The sequence below is a fragment of the Drosophila persimilis genome, unplaced genomic scaffold, assembly GCF_003286085.1.
Source record: "Drosophila persimilis strain 14011-0111.01,24,50 unplaced genomic scaffold, DperRS2 tig00000191-arrow-pilon, whole genome shotgun sequence".
NCBI classification, from domain to species: Eukaryota; Metazoa; Arthropoda; class Insecta; order Diptera; family Drosophilidae; genus Drosophila; species Drosophila persimilis.
This window is the reverse complement of record NW_020825298.1, coordinates 1,718,871-1,735,642: the sequence shown is the minus strand read 5'-3', so window position 1 is coordinate 1,735,642 and position 16,772 is coordinate 1,718,871. Positions and strand designations below refer to the sequence as shown.

Sequence of the window (16,772 nt, the reverse complement as noted above, 5' to 3'; positions counted from 1 at the left end):
ACTGGCAGCTTCTGTGTGGCTGCTTGTTTGCTGCCCGCTTTATCGTGTGGCCACAGTCAGTGTTCTGCCAATTTTTAGAATATACGTAAGACCAAAAGTTATAGTCTAAGCGGGATTTACGCTGCTTCAACATCAGCACAGAAGGCTGGGGCACAAGCTCAAAATTAGTCTCACGGCCACAAGAAATTGTCTGCTTCTCCTGCTGTGGTACGACCAATTGTTGGATGTGTTCACAACTGAGTCACAACTGTCAACCACAACATGTCAAATTGTCATCACCCTAGCCGCAAAACATTCGAAAGAAATTAAATGTGCAAGTGGCAAAAAAAAATCACAACCTTTGTGGTTACCATACAGATGCACTACTTTCTAAGGGAGAAAAAACTTTGTAATTAGTTTTAATTATCAGAAAATGTATTCAATAGAAAGTTCTGCCATGAAAATGTGCCGAGTGGCATATGTGCAATAATTCAACCAAGGACCAATCACAATATTTAAATTGCATTGCGTGGAAAAGTCAGTGAAATCAAAAATAATTCTCTGACAACTAACATCAAAACGAAAACAAAGAACCTTCACTTATATAACTAAAACAGTGATGCTTGACTTATGTATGATAAAAGCCATACAATCGCATCGGCATCGGTTGCAAAACGTTTTCAACCAAATAATTAGTTTTGCCAAACAAAATTCATCATTAAAATGGGATCAATTTGCACAACAATGCAACAGCGAAATGTTTCTGTTGGTATTTGCCATTTCCCCCAACACCGAATGGCTTCTGTCTTGGCCGACCATCCTGTAAGTTGGTCGTGAGTTCAAATTAATTGCATGCAATTCGACAGCCCAAAGCCCCGACTTGAAGTGCTTTGCATTTGAAAAGTCAGCAGGATTGCGGCAAGCGGCATAAACTTGGGGAATTTCCACAGAGATACTAAATCTGAATGTGAATGCAGGCGACATGAAATCCGCTCGAGTGCGCTCCCCAGTCTTCAGTTTTGGGGCTTAGCCTTCTCCCTTCTTCGACTACATCTCAGGATACTATTTTTTCTGTACCCAGTACGCGTAAAGTACAAAGGGTATATTTGAGGCATTCAAATGAGGGTACTACCGAAAGTTTCTTTCAGTTTTTTCCCTTAAATAATTTTTAGAATCAGGTAACAAATTTCTATATTGCATATAATTTGCACATATAATTTCTCAATTTAAGATGGTCTATCGGCTACTCTTCAAATACTGGGTACTCTCTAGTGGCAGCATCAGCTATCGCTTACTCTCCCGCTTATTTATTTTATTATTTTTTTTTTGGGCATGCTGAACACTAATGAGCATTTAAGCTTGCGGCTCCCCCGAAGCTCGACTTGCTGCTGGTGCTGTTGCATTTGCATAAATTGAAATTTTTAAATGGGAAATGGAACGGAACCTGAAAATATAAATAGCCCGGGCACATTGCGCTTTTAGCTTAATTGATTTGCATTTTAAATGGATTTAAGAACAAAACAGCGTTATTTTTGGGATCAATTTTTTAACGTTACTGTTTTTTTAAGCCTACCATATAGTATGCTTTGAATATTTTGAGCACATAGCCAACTCAATTCATTTGTATTCCATTTCCATTTGAAAAAAAAAACTCCCCAGTGTTTTTCTTCTGATTTTTTGATTAGTTTTTCATTGATTTATGTGGCCTTGGCCGAACACACATTTTATTGAATTTGAAGAATCCACACAAATCCATGGGCAGCACACTTTAGCCGCACTTTACTTTGGCCCAAAACGTTGGCTCCTCCCTTCGATTCCGATTCCGAGTCGAATTCCAAATTCGTTTTTGCTTTTTTCTGCCTTCCTCTCGATACTGTCTACGATACTGGCTGTGTGTCTCATTCTAGTCCATTAAATGAAGCGTATACGCCATATCTGACGGGCATTGGAATTTTCGACAGCGGCAACGGAAGCGCTAAACCAAACATAAAAACAAACAAAACACTTAATCGTGTATAAATGTTTATACATGTCTCTGGAAGCGGCATAGTTTTATGTCTCGGGCGGAGCATTTCCCAAGCAAATAAAAATAATCAGACAAGTCAATATCCCCATAAGCAGACGGCCAAGAATTGTTGGCCACAAAATGAAATCGGAAGAAATGCCCAATCTTCCACTGGGTGTCTATTATTCGAGTTCCTCATAATTAAGTTGTCGGCGTCCAGGTCCGGACTGTGGTGGTATGATGAAGTGATTGGGTTAGTCGGATTAATCCAAATGAATGATACTCTGATTGCTAAATAATTGAAAAGCGCTCAGTTAATGGCTTACCTAGAACTCCGGCAGGCAACAGCATGAGGAAAATTGATTGCGACACGCTCTGAAATGGATTTATGGGGATACATACATATGTATAATTTACTTGGTTATTTCTGTTTGCCAATTAATTATTTAGTTGGGAAAGTATCAATGAAGTTGTGATTTCATAATTGCTTAAACGCTAGGAATTTGTTAGGTGTGAAAGATGTTGCAAGGTCGTTCAACTGATTCACCACAACAGTGGGAATGAAGCATAACATATGTACATATGTATGTCTGAAGGTACATCATTCATAGAAACAAACACATATGAATATGTTCTGAATCTCACATATAATCGTCAGTTGGGAACACGAAATCGATAAGGTATGAGCGAGACTCCTCAAAGGATGTTATATCTTCTGCAGCACCAGAATCGCCAGTAGCTCTGCTCCAACGTGTGCGCCGCGGTGAGGGCGTGTGGCTGTAAGTTCCTGTACCTGCCCGGGCAGGAGGAGATGCTGAAGGTGCTGGTCATGTTTGTGGGGCAGCGCTTGGAGCATTGAGCATCGGACATGTGGTGCAGCTACCGCACCACTTGCTTAAAGCTGTCCAAGTGCGAGGAACCCCCCTCGCTGATGTACCTTCGACGCCCTCATGAAAAACACGGCCGACTGTCTGATTACCAGCGGATTGCTCAAGCAATGGTTGCGGCAACGTGCTGCGTGCAGAGCATCATCATCAAACTGCAGACTTCTATTACATATGTATTTATTAGGTTGACAGTTTGGATATGTGCAGGATGCGTTAGTTAATTTGTTGAAAACTTAAATAGTTGTTTTGAAAGCTATAATTTTAGTTATGTATATTGTTCTTGATCTGCTGATCTTCGCTGTCGTCGTCCCGATCCGGTTCCTGGTTCCTGACATTGGTTGTTATTACGGTTGTCCTTCGGAAGAGTCCGATGAAACAATGTCCACGAGTGTCCCATCGCTCTCAGAGTCCGTCTCATCGCACTCAGACTCCATCTCCCCGCTGGATATATCCATGTCATCAAACTCTTCATCGCCATCCGAGTCCGAATAATCTGTCTCGTCGCTGCGCCGTATTAGGGATTCTTGGCCGCAATAAAGACAGAATTCGGCGTCCATTAATTGCTCAGACTTGGGGTGCACAGCGCACTTTTCAAATATGCGACCCACAAAACAGTTCTTGCATTTCAAGCATTTAATTTGATAGCTGCCACGTGCGCAAATGCAGCTCCCTTCCTGCTCGGTTTTGGCAATTGGCTCGACTTTAGGCTCACCAGGTTTTCCCTTACGTTTGGCAGCAGTCTTTTTCTCTTTAGCCTTGCCAATTGTTTCGTTATCAGATTCGTCTCCTATACCTGGATCGGCCGACAACCATTCAGTTGATTTAGTTTTGTCGCTAGACATTATTTCTTCGCCAGGAATGGCATTTAATTCACGATGTTCAGACATTTTTTTATATTTTTTTTTAGAAATTAGAGAAGGGAAGCCAGCTTTTTCTCGGCTATCGATAAGCAAAAATAAATAACATATGGCATATCGATACTTTCGTTTCATGTGCCCCATTGTAAAGCGTTGGAAGGAAGAAAACACACACATATTCCATTCCATATTCTAAACGTAAGCAATTAACTTATATTAAAAAATTGTTACCATAAAAGAGTTTCTAAGCTTTCTGACGTCATCTGGAAAGATGATGGCACCGCCTCAAAGTACCGCTGGTATGGGTGCAGACGAGTCGGCCCTCGGACACGCACTACGAGGGCGGGAACTTTGAACTACGCCTACACTTTTCCCAGACGTACCCGTCTCAACCACCGTTTTTACTGTTCCGTACAAGGGTCTACCATTGCAATATACACCACGGGGCTATCTGGGCTGGGCTCAAATTGGTCGCCTGCCCTGACCGTGGAGAAGCTACTTTTGTCCATCCGATCGCTGCTCTCGGAGCCCAATCCGGAGCCCATTCCGCCGCTGCCGAAATGTTCAAGGACCGCGAGCAGCGCGACCGCTTGGCTCGCGAGTAGACTCCAGGTCAGAATAATCCTAAACATCTCATCCACGGATACACATTTTCCAAATTCTTTGAACACCTTTGTTAGCATCTGCCACTAACCCACACATGAACATGAGATACATGGTAACATTATATACAATTCATTTTTGACTGAAATAAAGGCTGTGAAAATGTTTCGTAGAAATTGCAAAATACTTTCGTCAGATCATCCGCGAGTTCGTCAAGACGGACGGATGGGAAGCACCACATCCACAGATACACAATATTTTCCAAATTCTGCATAGTAACATGAAATGAAATAAAGGCCTAAGCTCTAAATTGTTTGCATCACCATACATGTATCTACATATGTATGTAAGTGGCTTACGCAAGACCTGAGAAGTATATGATTAAAATGATTATTATTAGATGATTATCGTATTAGCCTTTCCGTGGGAGGGGGACATTCGTTTGTTACTGGGAAGAAAGAGAGAGATAGCATGAGAGACAAAACGCAAAGTTAGTGTTAGTAGCCGCACGCATATCTTCATCTCGCTCTTACTGCATGCTATTCCCATAAGGCTGTCTCTGTTTTTACAGATAGTTAGTTAGCAAATTCTTATGTCATGTGGCCATCGGTATTCGCCAATCCTTAAAAACTATGTAAATTTATTAACAAAAATCCAGTAAGTAATAGTTATTGAAAGTATATTTAACGCCGACCGATAATATCTATTTCGATTGATGTGGCAACGCCGTCAATGTATTGCAACTTGATGGCAGCGCCACAGAAATATAGCCCCATTGGCGCTTTTGGGGCTTCTTCCTGTGATATTTAAGCATCTGGGACGGCTTGCGGGTGTATTGTCTCCGCGGATTTTGGTTTGTTTTTGGTTTTCACGTTGGATGTTGTTGGTTGCTTGTCTTCGGCGGGAAGCGATAGTGTGACCAGCACGAACGCTTTACGACGCACTTTTGCACTTTTATGCCTTTCAGCGCAACTATCCACACTAATAGAAACAACAAATAGTCGATCACGTTTTTCTAACTCGTTTTCCCATTTTTTTCGGTGAGTAAATTGTGTAATAAGTAGAATAAATGCGAATATATTCCTACTATAGTGGATGAGTGCATCAGTTACATCAACCCTTTTCCTCTCACATTCAGTTCTGCTTTGCTCGTAAACATGACATCCATGCGGCCCCACACACTTAAAGGCCCGGGCAACACACTGGCGCGTCGCGATCCCGTTGATCAATATTTGGCGGACCAACATTTGTATCGCAAGCTAATGGTTAGGAGTGACAGCAGCTTGTTCCAAGTCGTGGCCGAGCAGATGTATGATACACAGAATCTTCACTACGAGGTGCGAATGGACTGTGTACGCTTTATCATGGACAAGCGTCGCCTATTCAGGAGAAACATAACGGGCAATTTCAACGACTATCTGTCGAAGTTAGAGAAGCCGAATACTCGGGGGACGATGATAGAACTACGCGCCCTATGCCTTATGTACGGCCGGAATGCGATTGTGCATGAGCCAATGAGGCTTGGCACGCCAGTGACGTTTAGCGATAAATACAAGAAGAATTTTAGTGTTTTCATCGACCAGTATGGCAATTTCGATGCTGTATACACGATGGGACACATTGAGGAGGCAGCCATTTGCCAATCCATCACATTTAAGATGCTTTACCAGATGTGTTTCAAGCTGCCGGATGTGAGCCTGGCAGCTGAGAAGATGCTGAATCCGGACACATTCTGCGAAGGCACTACGCTGGAGTATAGTCAAAATGGTACAGTTGTCCGCATTTTATGCAGAAATGGACGCAGCTTCGACGTGGACTCGCCAGAGCTCACCAGCTGCCTATTGAAAGACAAACAGCTCTGCGACTTCCACAATCGAGTACGTTGGCGAGAGTATGTGCAGAGATTCGGACGAGTGCCATTGTCGTGCACGCTGAAATGTGTAGATGACAACATCGTGCCATTTTCGTATTCCGTTGCCAAGTCCCTAGACCCGAATATCTATCGAAATGTGGAGCTCAGCTCTTTTCTTGTGATGAAAAAAGAGGCGAAGAAGTTCCAGCTATGTATCAGGGACGATTTCAACGCTGGTGCCCATTGTCTGGTGCAGCGACACAAATGGCTAGGGCATATGAAAAAGGGTTTTATACTGAAAATAGACTGGAAAACAAGCACATTCACTGTTTATCTTGAGGAAACGGGCACAGTGTTGCAGGTGCCTCCGAATGCAGTGCATCCGCTGCGACCAATTTACAACAAATGAAATTACCTCGGATCAGTGCAATGACAGAATTCTAAACTCGGCTCTTGGTAATTTATCCATTCTTAAACATTTGTAAGCTTAACATACTTTTTTTAATATTTTTTATTTTAGAATTTGCTGAACTGAAGAATTTTTTGCAGTCACCCGAGTTGTTAAATTGTAAGCGTCTAAACCTTTTTTCAATCATAGAATTTAAGTCCTTCAGTCGCTTTTCGGTTGTAGAACTTTCTGAACCTTAAAGGTATATCTTAGTCTTAGTCTTTAATATATTCTTACAGTAAACCAAATTCAAATACGTTCCTGAATATAACTATTAACATTTTTTTTTTTTAATTAACTATTTTTGGATACATTTTGTATAAGAACTGGAATAGATTCTGAAACTATAAATAATTTTTGAAAAATATTTGAATTTAAGTCAAGCTTTTACGATAAATTCATGTTTCATATGATTGTAGAATGTGGATTTTAAACAGGAAGGAATTAGTTTATTTATTGTTTCTTACTCTTTGTTAAACCTTTTTGTATTCATTTATTTGAATTTTGTAATATAATTTATATAATATGTAAACTAGTCTAAATTTAATTAAGCTTTAAAGTATCGATCAATTACCCAAAAAGTGAATGTTTTTTTTTTTTTTTTTTTTTTTTTGTTATTTCACCATTAATACTAAATTTTGATCCAAAGATAATCTTCTATGCAGCACTGGTGATCACTGAAATGTTAAAATGTATGTTTACCGCTGTTTTTTAGATATAAAAGTTCTTTAAAAGATTACATCTAAACAACTCAAGTTTTAAACTTTGTATAATGACTGAAATGAGGAGGGGTTTGCTAGACTAATGAAGTTCGTCTCCAGATGTGGGTGCCATCTCCAGTCGGACGTCGCCACCCAGGCGGCACTGGAGATTCTTGTTGATGTTGTCGACCATGTCGAAGGCATCGATGATCATTTGGGCCTCGCTCTGGGCCTTCTCACCCATCTTCTCCAAACTGTGCCTCAGCTCCTTGTGCTCTCCAGTGGCGTCCCGCTCCTCGGCTCTTTGGTAAATGCTAGTGCGGGAGAACAGGGCGGCGGTGCCACTGCCCTGCTCAAGTTGTTCCTCCAGCTCTTCGGGCAGCGGGAAGTCCAGATCCATCGCAAAGCAACGCAGATCATCGTACTTGGCTAACTGCTCCTTCTGATCTTGGCCATAGCTAATGACGACGGCCTGCAGCACTAGTTCGCTGCCCGGCAACTGGACATAGGCAATGACGTCTTTGAAGAGGTTCTCCTGCCGCCACACGGTATGGCTGAACTGTATTACCTGGTAGACTACGGTTTCCGGCTCAGGACTATACTGCACCAGCAGCCAGGTGTTATCGTCCATGGCCACCGGCATGTCCAGCTGGTCATCGAAGGCGTGATCAAAGCAGCGTGCCTTCAGATGGAGCAGCACCTTCTCCATATAGTCTCGCTGATCATAGGCATACAGTACATGAGCAATGCATCCGGGACCGAGACTGACCAGCGGATTGCACTTTAACTCTGGCTTCGTGCTTAGCCAGACCACGTTGTTGGGGGACACCAACTTATGGACCAGACGTTCGCCTGCTTCCTCGTTCTCTGTGTACTGTACCAGAAGCTGCCTGGCGCTAGACTCCTCACGCTGCTCCTTGCTCATCGATACCAAGGCCGCGTCTACCAGCCGCCGCTCATCGGCGGCTAAGATCAGTTTGGCCTCCAGCACCATGCCGTTGACCCGGAACTCCACAAAACGGGTCATATACTTGTCGGAGACATCCGATTCCAGCAGCTCCATGGAGTGGAGGACGCAGAGTCGCGGCTGGCCATTTGGCTGTCCGTTCTTCATCGATCCTTCATCTACCTCGGCCAGGAACCAGGAGAGACGAGTCGCTGCCTGACCACTGGGATTGGCCATAGCTCCGCAGATGGCAGAGTCATCCAGTCCACTGTCGTTGCTAATGTTGCTCATGTTCCTCGGTTCTCTCTTCTCTTAATAGTTGATCTCTTTGATGTTTTCGTTGGCTTTGCTCGCTGCGAACTGATGGCTTCTTCACGGTAGTGCTCTGTTTTATACGCAAGAGAGGTATAAGGGCACACTCGCTATTACCTGAGGTGCTTTAAAAAACCCCACTCTTAGCCCAAGGATTTCCAGGTAAAGTTGCTCGATGGGTGTTTTCCAATTGTGCAGTACCTGCGTCTGATTGTAGGGATTAACCCAATACACAAAGATGTACGGTAATAAAGAAGACGACATATGTCCAAGCCTAGCTTCCACCGATCGTTGTCACTATAGGATAGGATTAGTGCGCCAGTTGTTACATCGTTACATGTATAATTGTGTTAGTACCTGTGGCTGTCCAAGAGCTAATTTAATGGATAAACCAAATACGTGCAGCCTACATAAAACCCCATAAGTGTATCCATATTATGTCCGTATCTTCTGAAAGATGCATGTTTAATGCTCGTGGTATATTTCGATAGAACTTCCAATTCCATTAATAAGTTTTTGAAAGCCACAAACTAGATCTTCATTAAAACATTTGATTTAGAATTTATTAAATCTCGAATAAGAGAGTTCTCAAATAAAGGGCAATAGTAATAACAATTTTAAAGTGCAATTTATTAATTAAATATCTAAAAATGCAGCGATCAAAGAAAATAGCAATCAGGTCTTCTCTCACATATTCCCAGACTTACGAAATGACAGCTGTCGTATTGAACCGAACATTTTAGGATTAATCGAGAGGTTCTGACAGAATTGTCCGATTCAATGTTATTCACGTTTTGCCCTACCGGTTACAATGCGCAGAAACAAGCTCGATGACGCACCTAAACCATCGCTCCTTTCTGAATCTGAGTGACGACGCACTGAATAGTTGTCTCCATTGTCGATTAATATCAATTGAGAAGTGCAACACTCTGCTGTTTTTCTGTTTGTATGAGCTGCAAAGAGCGAATGAGATCTGCGCCTCAATCTGCAATCAGACGCTTGCTTGTCCAATTCGGTGGAATTAGTTAAGGAAAAAAGTTGACTAGCATATCCAATGTTCAGACCCAGCACTTGAGTTGCAAATTCCAAGACTTTCTCAGTGTTGGCGGGCTCCTTATCCCAGCCGCCTCCATACTCGCGTTCTATGAGCTCAAAGTGTATGGCAAAGGGACCATCCTTGGGTTTAATCGTACTACGCACATCTGTCACAAAAAATGTAAGAATTTGATCAAACAGGCCCAGGCTGATGGCCTCTTCGATAGCCGCATCATTGGCCAGCAGGCAGCCTAGCACACGTCCGGTGCCTAGTTCACGGATGTTTACATGGTAAAAATTGTCCGCCCGCAGAAGTACAGTCATCACAATACGGCAGAGGGGTCGACAGCCAATTAGATCGATTACCTCGCTGACCAGATGGTCCAGCACGGGAAGGTCTTTATCTTGACAGAATTGGCACAAGGTCGACCCGCGACTTTGCAGGGAATGTTGCCCTAAGGTTTGGCTTGATTCGTTCATCGTAAGCTCTGATGCAGAACTAGTTTTAAAATTCTCTCGCTGATTTAATGCTGCTGTAGCTGCTCTTTGACCCTCCATTTCCATTTCCATCATCTTGTCTTTTGACTGATTGAACCTGGTACGAGTTTTGACTCTGTTTCCCTCTTGCGGGAATGTCGGTTTCATTGGAATCTCTTTTGCGTTTCTCTTGTTTATTTTCTGGACCGGACAACCGCACTCTTCCGTCTGGGTGGTGGGCTCCAATGTCTCTTCGCGCTTGGGTACCATGGACATATGCATAAATTGCTCTATCAGGCACTCGCACACCTCATCGTTCAAGTTCTGTCGGGACCCGGTGGAGATGACTTTGTCCTTGTCCAGTCGAGATGTGGCAGCTCTATCGCGGTATGATCTCAAATCCTCACAACCACAGTCTGCGTCTTGGTCTTTGGGTTTCACAAAAATTTGAATAAATTGTTCGAGTAAAGTATTGCATGCTTGTTCTTTTAAATTTTCCCTCGACGGGGTATCTAATGGGCCTTTCTTTAACTTCTGGAATTTGATTTCATACCGAGCTGAGGTTTTACTCTTCTTGGAATTTACATCATCACAAATTTTCACAGCATTATGAAACTGTGGGTTTTCCGATTTCTGCCTAGATGACCTAGAACTGCAATTTTTCCTGTTGCAAAAAGACTGTTCTTCAGAGAAAGATTCGCAAAGGCCTATTTCCTCATTTTTCTTTTTTGTAGACTTAAATAAATTTTCTATTTTGATAGGTTTCTTTTCCTCCACTCTTAATGATCTTATGGAGGATTGCAGTTGTCTAAGAGAACTTTCCTGTTGGTTCATCTTCTGCTCCATGTCGAATATCTTTTGAAGTAATTCAGGAACGAGAGCGCACGTGGCACATATCTCTCCATTTAGACTACCTTCTGATTTATTTGAATCTTCATACTGTGTTTTTTTATGACTTTTTCCCTTAGGTTTCGCTGTCTGGTCATGGTAATCCTGCTCCGGAATTGTAAAAGATTCTTTATATTGCGTTTCTTTATGATATCGATCAGTCCCTGTGTAGTCTTTGTCCTCCTGCTTGGCTTGATTTTGAGGAGGAAGAAACTCATTGCTTGAACGAACCACAATTTGTGGACGTTTCCAAAAACGTTTCTCCGAACTTTTTGGAGGAGTATCTTGTTTCTTGGTTTTTACTACCACATCTTTTGGAGTCTGTTTCTCGCGAGGTGTAATGGTTTCAGTTTGGGTGAAGGAATCGTTTGGAATTGCTATGTAAGTTTGGGTGGAGGAATCATTGGGCCTTTTGGTATCTTTTTGGGTTGCACCAGAATATATGGAGCCCTGGGGAGAAGAATCTTTGGGAATAGGTACGTTATATTGGCTTGTGTCCGGAGTTCGTTTATTTTCTTGGTATCTTTTCGCCATGTCTCCGTAGCTTGATAATCCGCTTTCAGTGGAGTCCTTAGTCGCTAAGGACTGAGCGTCGGTATATAACTTTGACTGCGAATTCTGATCTGCTATCTGCATCGTATGCTTCTTAGGGCATGGACCATCTATGCTCGATGTGGATGTGCAGTTGCAAGAACGTTCTAAAAGCTTTTTAGAGATCGGTTGTCTTTGAGCTTTAGCGTCCTGCGTTCCAATGGGTTGGGTTGCATTGGAGGCATCGTTCAATGGGCAGCCACAAGGTAGAGAGGCTTCATAATAATTGGGGATCGGTTTATTCTTGTTGGTCAAACCTGAATTATCCGAAATGTAGCCGCAAAGACATTCTATGGTCTGGGTGCCCATGGCATGCATTGAGTTGGATGTTATATTAGAGTCTTCACTCGGTGTGTAGCTCAATGTATCTGCAACGAGCTCTTTGGGAAGTTGCAATGGCTGGTTAGCAATGGTTTCAGTTGAACTAGAAGGCTGCTCCTTTTCGTCGAGACCATCTTTACTCGTTGAGCAGCTGCAAAGCGATCCACCGCCAGGTAGGCGGATAAAATCCAAGCTGCAGGCTTGTAATTCGGGGCCCTCGCCATCTGCAAGAGAGAAAAATTGTCAAGTAATTACCCTTTTAGATCTACCTGTCGCGGCGAAGGGTGCGCTGGGAGTTGTATATAAAGAAGTCACTTATTAGCTAAAAGATAGTTCACAATTGGCAGCCGAAGAGTACAGAGTAAGATATACTACGTCCCAAACGGAGAACTCAACTGACAAATCCTTCTATTTCAGATGAATCGCCGTCAACGCCTGGAATTTGCCCTCACCCTGCTGCCCTATGACCCAATGACGGTGCAGCTGTCGACGGAACAGAAAAGAGTCGAGGACATCATTGCCCGTCTCCGCACAGACGACTCCTTCACCGAGGAGGAGAGCTACGACGGGAAGATGCGCCGCCTCAAAGATGCCGAGACCGATACTTTTGTGGACCACACCATGCACGATATCGAGGTGTCCGATAACGGAAAACTAAGCACATTGGCTACTCTGACACTGGCTGCCGAGAGGCTGCTCAAAACCCAGCAGAGTGAGGAGGACAGAATGTTCCAGGAAAACGACTTGGTCATCGATGGGGAGACAGCCTCGTCAGATGCAGACCAGGAGATCCTGATGAAGAGCACCATCAAGGCGGTAAATGAGATGAAGCTCAAGTTGCTGCAGCAATGGGAGCGGAACAAGCGGAAGGCCCTGGATCTGCTCACCATCGAGATTGAGAAGGTTCAGGCAATGGACCGGGATGATGCGCAACGGACGTCCCACTTTGAGATGTTCCGCGATGGGACTGAGGACCACAACACTTCTACACCCAGGACCAATGACGAGGATTTGGGAATCGATGACGATGATGAAGACTATGTACCCGACAGTGAGAACAGCAGGAAACGCAAGCGCATCAAGAAACCCGTAACGTCCACTCCAAATGCCCAGCGTCCGTGCCCCGACTTTGAGTTTGATCAGGATCCGAACTCGCCGATGGTAGTGATTGGTCCAAATGGCACGCAGGTGTCGCGCAACAGCTTAAGTGCCCTTAACTGGGGCATGACAGGTCCCTCCATAACCCGCAAGTTGCTCTGCGAGATCTTTGACCGCGACACTCTCGCTCACCACACGCTGTCCGGCAAACCGTCCCCGGCCTTCAGGGACTGTGCCCGTCCCAGCAAGCAGCAACTGGATCCCCTCAAGGTGGCGGACCTTGTCTATCTGATGACCAATACTCTGGACATGACACCGCGTGAGGTTCGCACAGCGATCACTACGAAGTGCGCCGACGAGAACAAAATGCTCCGTTCCCGCAGCCTGCGGCGACAGCGCAAGTCGAAGTAGTGATGAAACCATGTATGTCGATCCTAAGTATAGCCCATAAGTATAAGCCCAGGCCCAGCCGCAAATATGGGGGGGACACGCCCACGTAGCCAGTGCATCGATATTAAAATAAAGTATTCCAATTCCTTATAACTTACCCGTGTCTTTGCTGTGTTTTGATTCGCTTTCAAGGAGCTGATCGCTGGGCGTGTTCTTGGGCGGTTGGCTGCGGCTCCTGAAAGACAGAATGGGGTATGAGACAGTACTATAAGCTGGCGATTGGGTCGTAGACGTACCCTCTCAACAGCAATGTAAAGTTATCATAGAGAAGTCGATTTTTCCGTCGTTGACCATCAAGGCAGATATCGCCCAGTTGTCCCTTCGATTGACTCATTTTGGAGCGACAGCCAGAAAAAATAATTTGGATTTGGAATGACGCTAAAATGCACGCTATAACATGATATTGATCTTTCGAAAGCTGTTATTGCCCGCGGTCTACCAACAACCTTATGACAACTCACAATCGCTTGTGCATTTCATCGTGTGAACATTAATTCATTTAACCTAAAAATAAATATGACAGACAGAAGAATAATTGTATTACAATCAGGTAATTTGATTCGAATAAACATCAGTTCAGTCGATACAGTGATTCCACACCCAAGTTCTGTGATATATATAGTAGTGCTGGGTAAAAATCGTTCGTTCATTTCTGTTCGTTCGATTAACTCGCTCTTTTGAGTTCATCGTTGGTTTTTGTTCTTAGTTATTGTTAGAATATTTCGATTTATTTTTTAGAAAATATTTTTTCCATATCAGATAAAAAACAGAAAGCCAAAACTAACTAACGAACAAAATTCAACGATTAGATGAACTTAATTAGTTCGTTCACTACAGCGAATAGTTCTTTTTGGTTCGATCATTCATAGGGTGTGGCCACTAACCATACAGTATATACTGTATGTACTATGTATATACTACAGTATATACTGTATGGTTAGTGGTGTGGCAGCACTTTTTGAAAAATTGCAAGCAATTGTGAGTATTCGTCTGGCATAATTAATAATTAATCGCATTAATTAAAGTCAAATCTTTGCCAGAATCAAGTTAACCACGATGGGGGACACCAATGATGACGTAAATGATTTGATTGAAATCAATATGCACACTTCTGAAGAATTCCAGGCCGACGAATCGCCATTGGAGCAGCCGCAAGAGAACGCTCGAGAACGTGAGAATAGCCGCTGTCAGGAGGCGAAAGATCACGATCTTGAGAATCAGCAGGCCCAACCTCATCAAAACCTTAAACAAGACACGCAGCAGGAGAAAAGTGTCGTGGGGGACCCCACGGTGATAATTCAGAAGCTTCAACAACAAATCGAGGAGCTTCAGAAGAACAGTCAGCAGCTACTCAATCAACTTGCAGAGATCAAATCGCAAAATGCATCGATTCAGAAGACAAATAACGAGCTTCAGCCTCAAAACCCTCAAGTGGACGAGGCATCTACAAAAGTTAACCAAATTCTAAAAAAATTAGAATGGCAGATTTCCAAAAATGCGACCTTAGAAGACCATCTGGAAGAGCAGGATAAATCCACGAAGTTTATCATTCAGGAACTAGAACAGCAAATTGCAGAGCTTGATCTTGGTCTTTTCCGCAATGAGCTTGAGGAGAAGGAGCGTGCATACCTAGAGGAAATAGGCCGTGTGGGACAAAGAGTCCACAACCTTTACACCAATATTACCTGTTCCCTTTGCCAAGCTCCGTGGACATCTGAGGGGGAACATCGTCTGATTTCGTTGTACTGTGGACATCTATTTGGGAAAATATGCATTGAGCGACTTCCTGAATGCCCAATTTGCGGATTGGCATTTGGTTCAACAGATATGCGCTACATCTATGGTCGCAACATCTTGCCAGCAGATTAGCTTTTCTGGTTTACTATTGTACTTTGCAACCCTTTAATCAATAAATATAACTTTTGGTTCGTGAAGAAACCTACAAAAATGCATTATTATCATAAATTATCAATAAACTGAAAAATAGGTTCTTTGTTTATTCAAAATATGTTAATTTGAATGTTTCTGCATCATCGTGGGGTACAGGGGCCCAAAGGGATATAATTACATACATTACATATGTACATATGTACATAAATTGGCAATTTATTTACTTAGCAGCAGAGTGCAGAGCATATGTACATACATAGCAAGATTAACGGCTATGTTCATCCATTTACTTACAGAAATAGTAGTTCTAATATGTTTATTACAACAAATAAAAAAAAAATTGTTAAGAATTAACGTGCAGAAACTATTTGGTGGTCAGACATTTCGTGCCGGCACATATGTACATATATGCTTTGAACAAAATATCGGGGGAAGACCCAAAATAAAATACCAAAACGTTCTTATACATATAATAGCACTAACCATACAGTATACTGCACTTTGGTATTTTTTAGTTCATATTTTGTTTGCTGGGCTGGCAGCACTTCTATTAAAATTGCGAGCAGAGTTGGAAAATAAATCATTTGTCTCTCATTTATCAACAAATATTCGCATAAAATAAAGTCAATTCTTCATCGGAATCAAGTAAACGACATGGGTGACTCCAATAATGATTTAATCGATTTGAATGAAATCAGTATGGACGCTTCTGAAGAAAACCAGGCCGACGCGCCTCCATTGGAGCAGTCGCAGGAGAACAACTATCAGATGGAAAACGCAATAACTGAAATTGATGGAATTAACTTTCTGTTGGAAAAGGAGAAACGTAATAATGAGATTTTGCTGAAAAAACTCAAAACTCACGACCAATCGACCCAGGTGATCATTCGGAATCTTCAGCGGAAACTGGAGGAGGTTAAGAACGGCCGTGATCTGATGCTCAACCAACTAGTGGAGAAGGAACTGTCATACAAAATCGACATGGAAGAGTTGACTGCAATTCTCGAGGATCCGGCTGATGACATTACTTGCGTTATTTGTCTGTCTCCCTGGCAATCGACTGGTGCTCATCGTGTTGTTTCGTTGCCCTGTGGACATATTTTTGGGAAGTCCTGCATAACACTCTCTATACGCCGGACGGAATTATGCCCGAAGTGCAGACTTCAAGTATACAAAATTTAGTTGTTCTAACTGTTATAGTCTCTGAGCACTAGGCGCTCATAGGGACGGACAGACGGACGGATGGACGGGCAGACATGGCTCAATCGACTCGCCCATTGATGCTGATCAAGAATATATGTATATACTGGGGTCGGAAACGCTTCCTTCTCGACGTTACACACATCCATTTTCACCACAAATCTAATATACCCCTATACTCCTTTGGGTATAGGGACACCCTTCCGCCCCCGCAAAGGACGAAAATCTGGGG

The 16,772-nt window shown here is 43.0% G+C and overlaps 4 protein-coding genes across 4 annotated transcripts; 3 read left to right on the top strand and 1 right to left on the bottom strand.

The window, feature by feature from the left end:
* The first annotated feature begins 5,488 nt into the window (after positions 1-5,488).
* Positions 5,489-6,611, top strand: LOC6595379 (protein ovarian tumor locus). Its single transcript, XM_002020779.2, has one exon. It carries the CDS (start codon positions 5,489-5,491, stop codon positions 6,590-6,592), a length of 1,104 nt encoding a protein of 367 aa, XP_002020815.1. The 3' UTR covers positions 6,593-6,611.
* Positions 6,612-7,278: 667 nt separating this feature from the next.
* Positions 7,279-9,078, bottom strand: LOC6595380 (early boundary activity protein 3). Its single transcript, XM_002020780.2, has 2 exons — positions 8,948-9,078; positions 7,279-8,887 (listed from the first exon to the last, which is right to left on the bottom strand). The coding sequence occupies exon 2, from the start codon at positions 8,567-8,569 to the stop codon at positions 7,433-7,435; it is 1,137 nt and encodes a 378-aa protein (XP_002020816.1). The 5' UTR covers positions 8,570-8,887; positions 8,948-9,078; the 3' UTR covers positions 7,279-7,432.
* Positions 9,079-12,319: 3,241 nt separating this feature from the next.
* LOC6595382 (early boundary activity protein 1) lies at positions 12,320-13,411 on the top strand. The gene has a single exon (XM_026988941.1). The coding sequence runs from the start codon at positions 12,320-12,322 to the stop codon at positions 13,409-13,411; it is 1,092 nt and encodes a 363-aa protein (XP_026844742.1).
* Positions 13,412-14,506: 1,095 nt separating this feature from the next.
* On the top strand, positions 14,507-15,319 carry LOC6595346 (E3 ubiquitin-protein ligase BRE1). Its single transcript, XM_002020783.1, has one exon. It carries the CDS (start codon positions 14,507-14,509, stop codon positions 15,317-15,319), a length of 813 nt encoding a protein of 270 aa, XP_002020819.1.
* Positions 15,320-16,772: the final 1,453 nt, after the last annotated feature.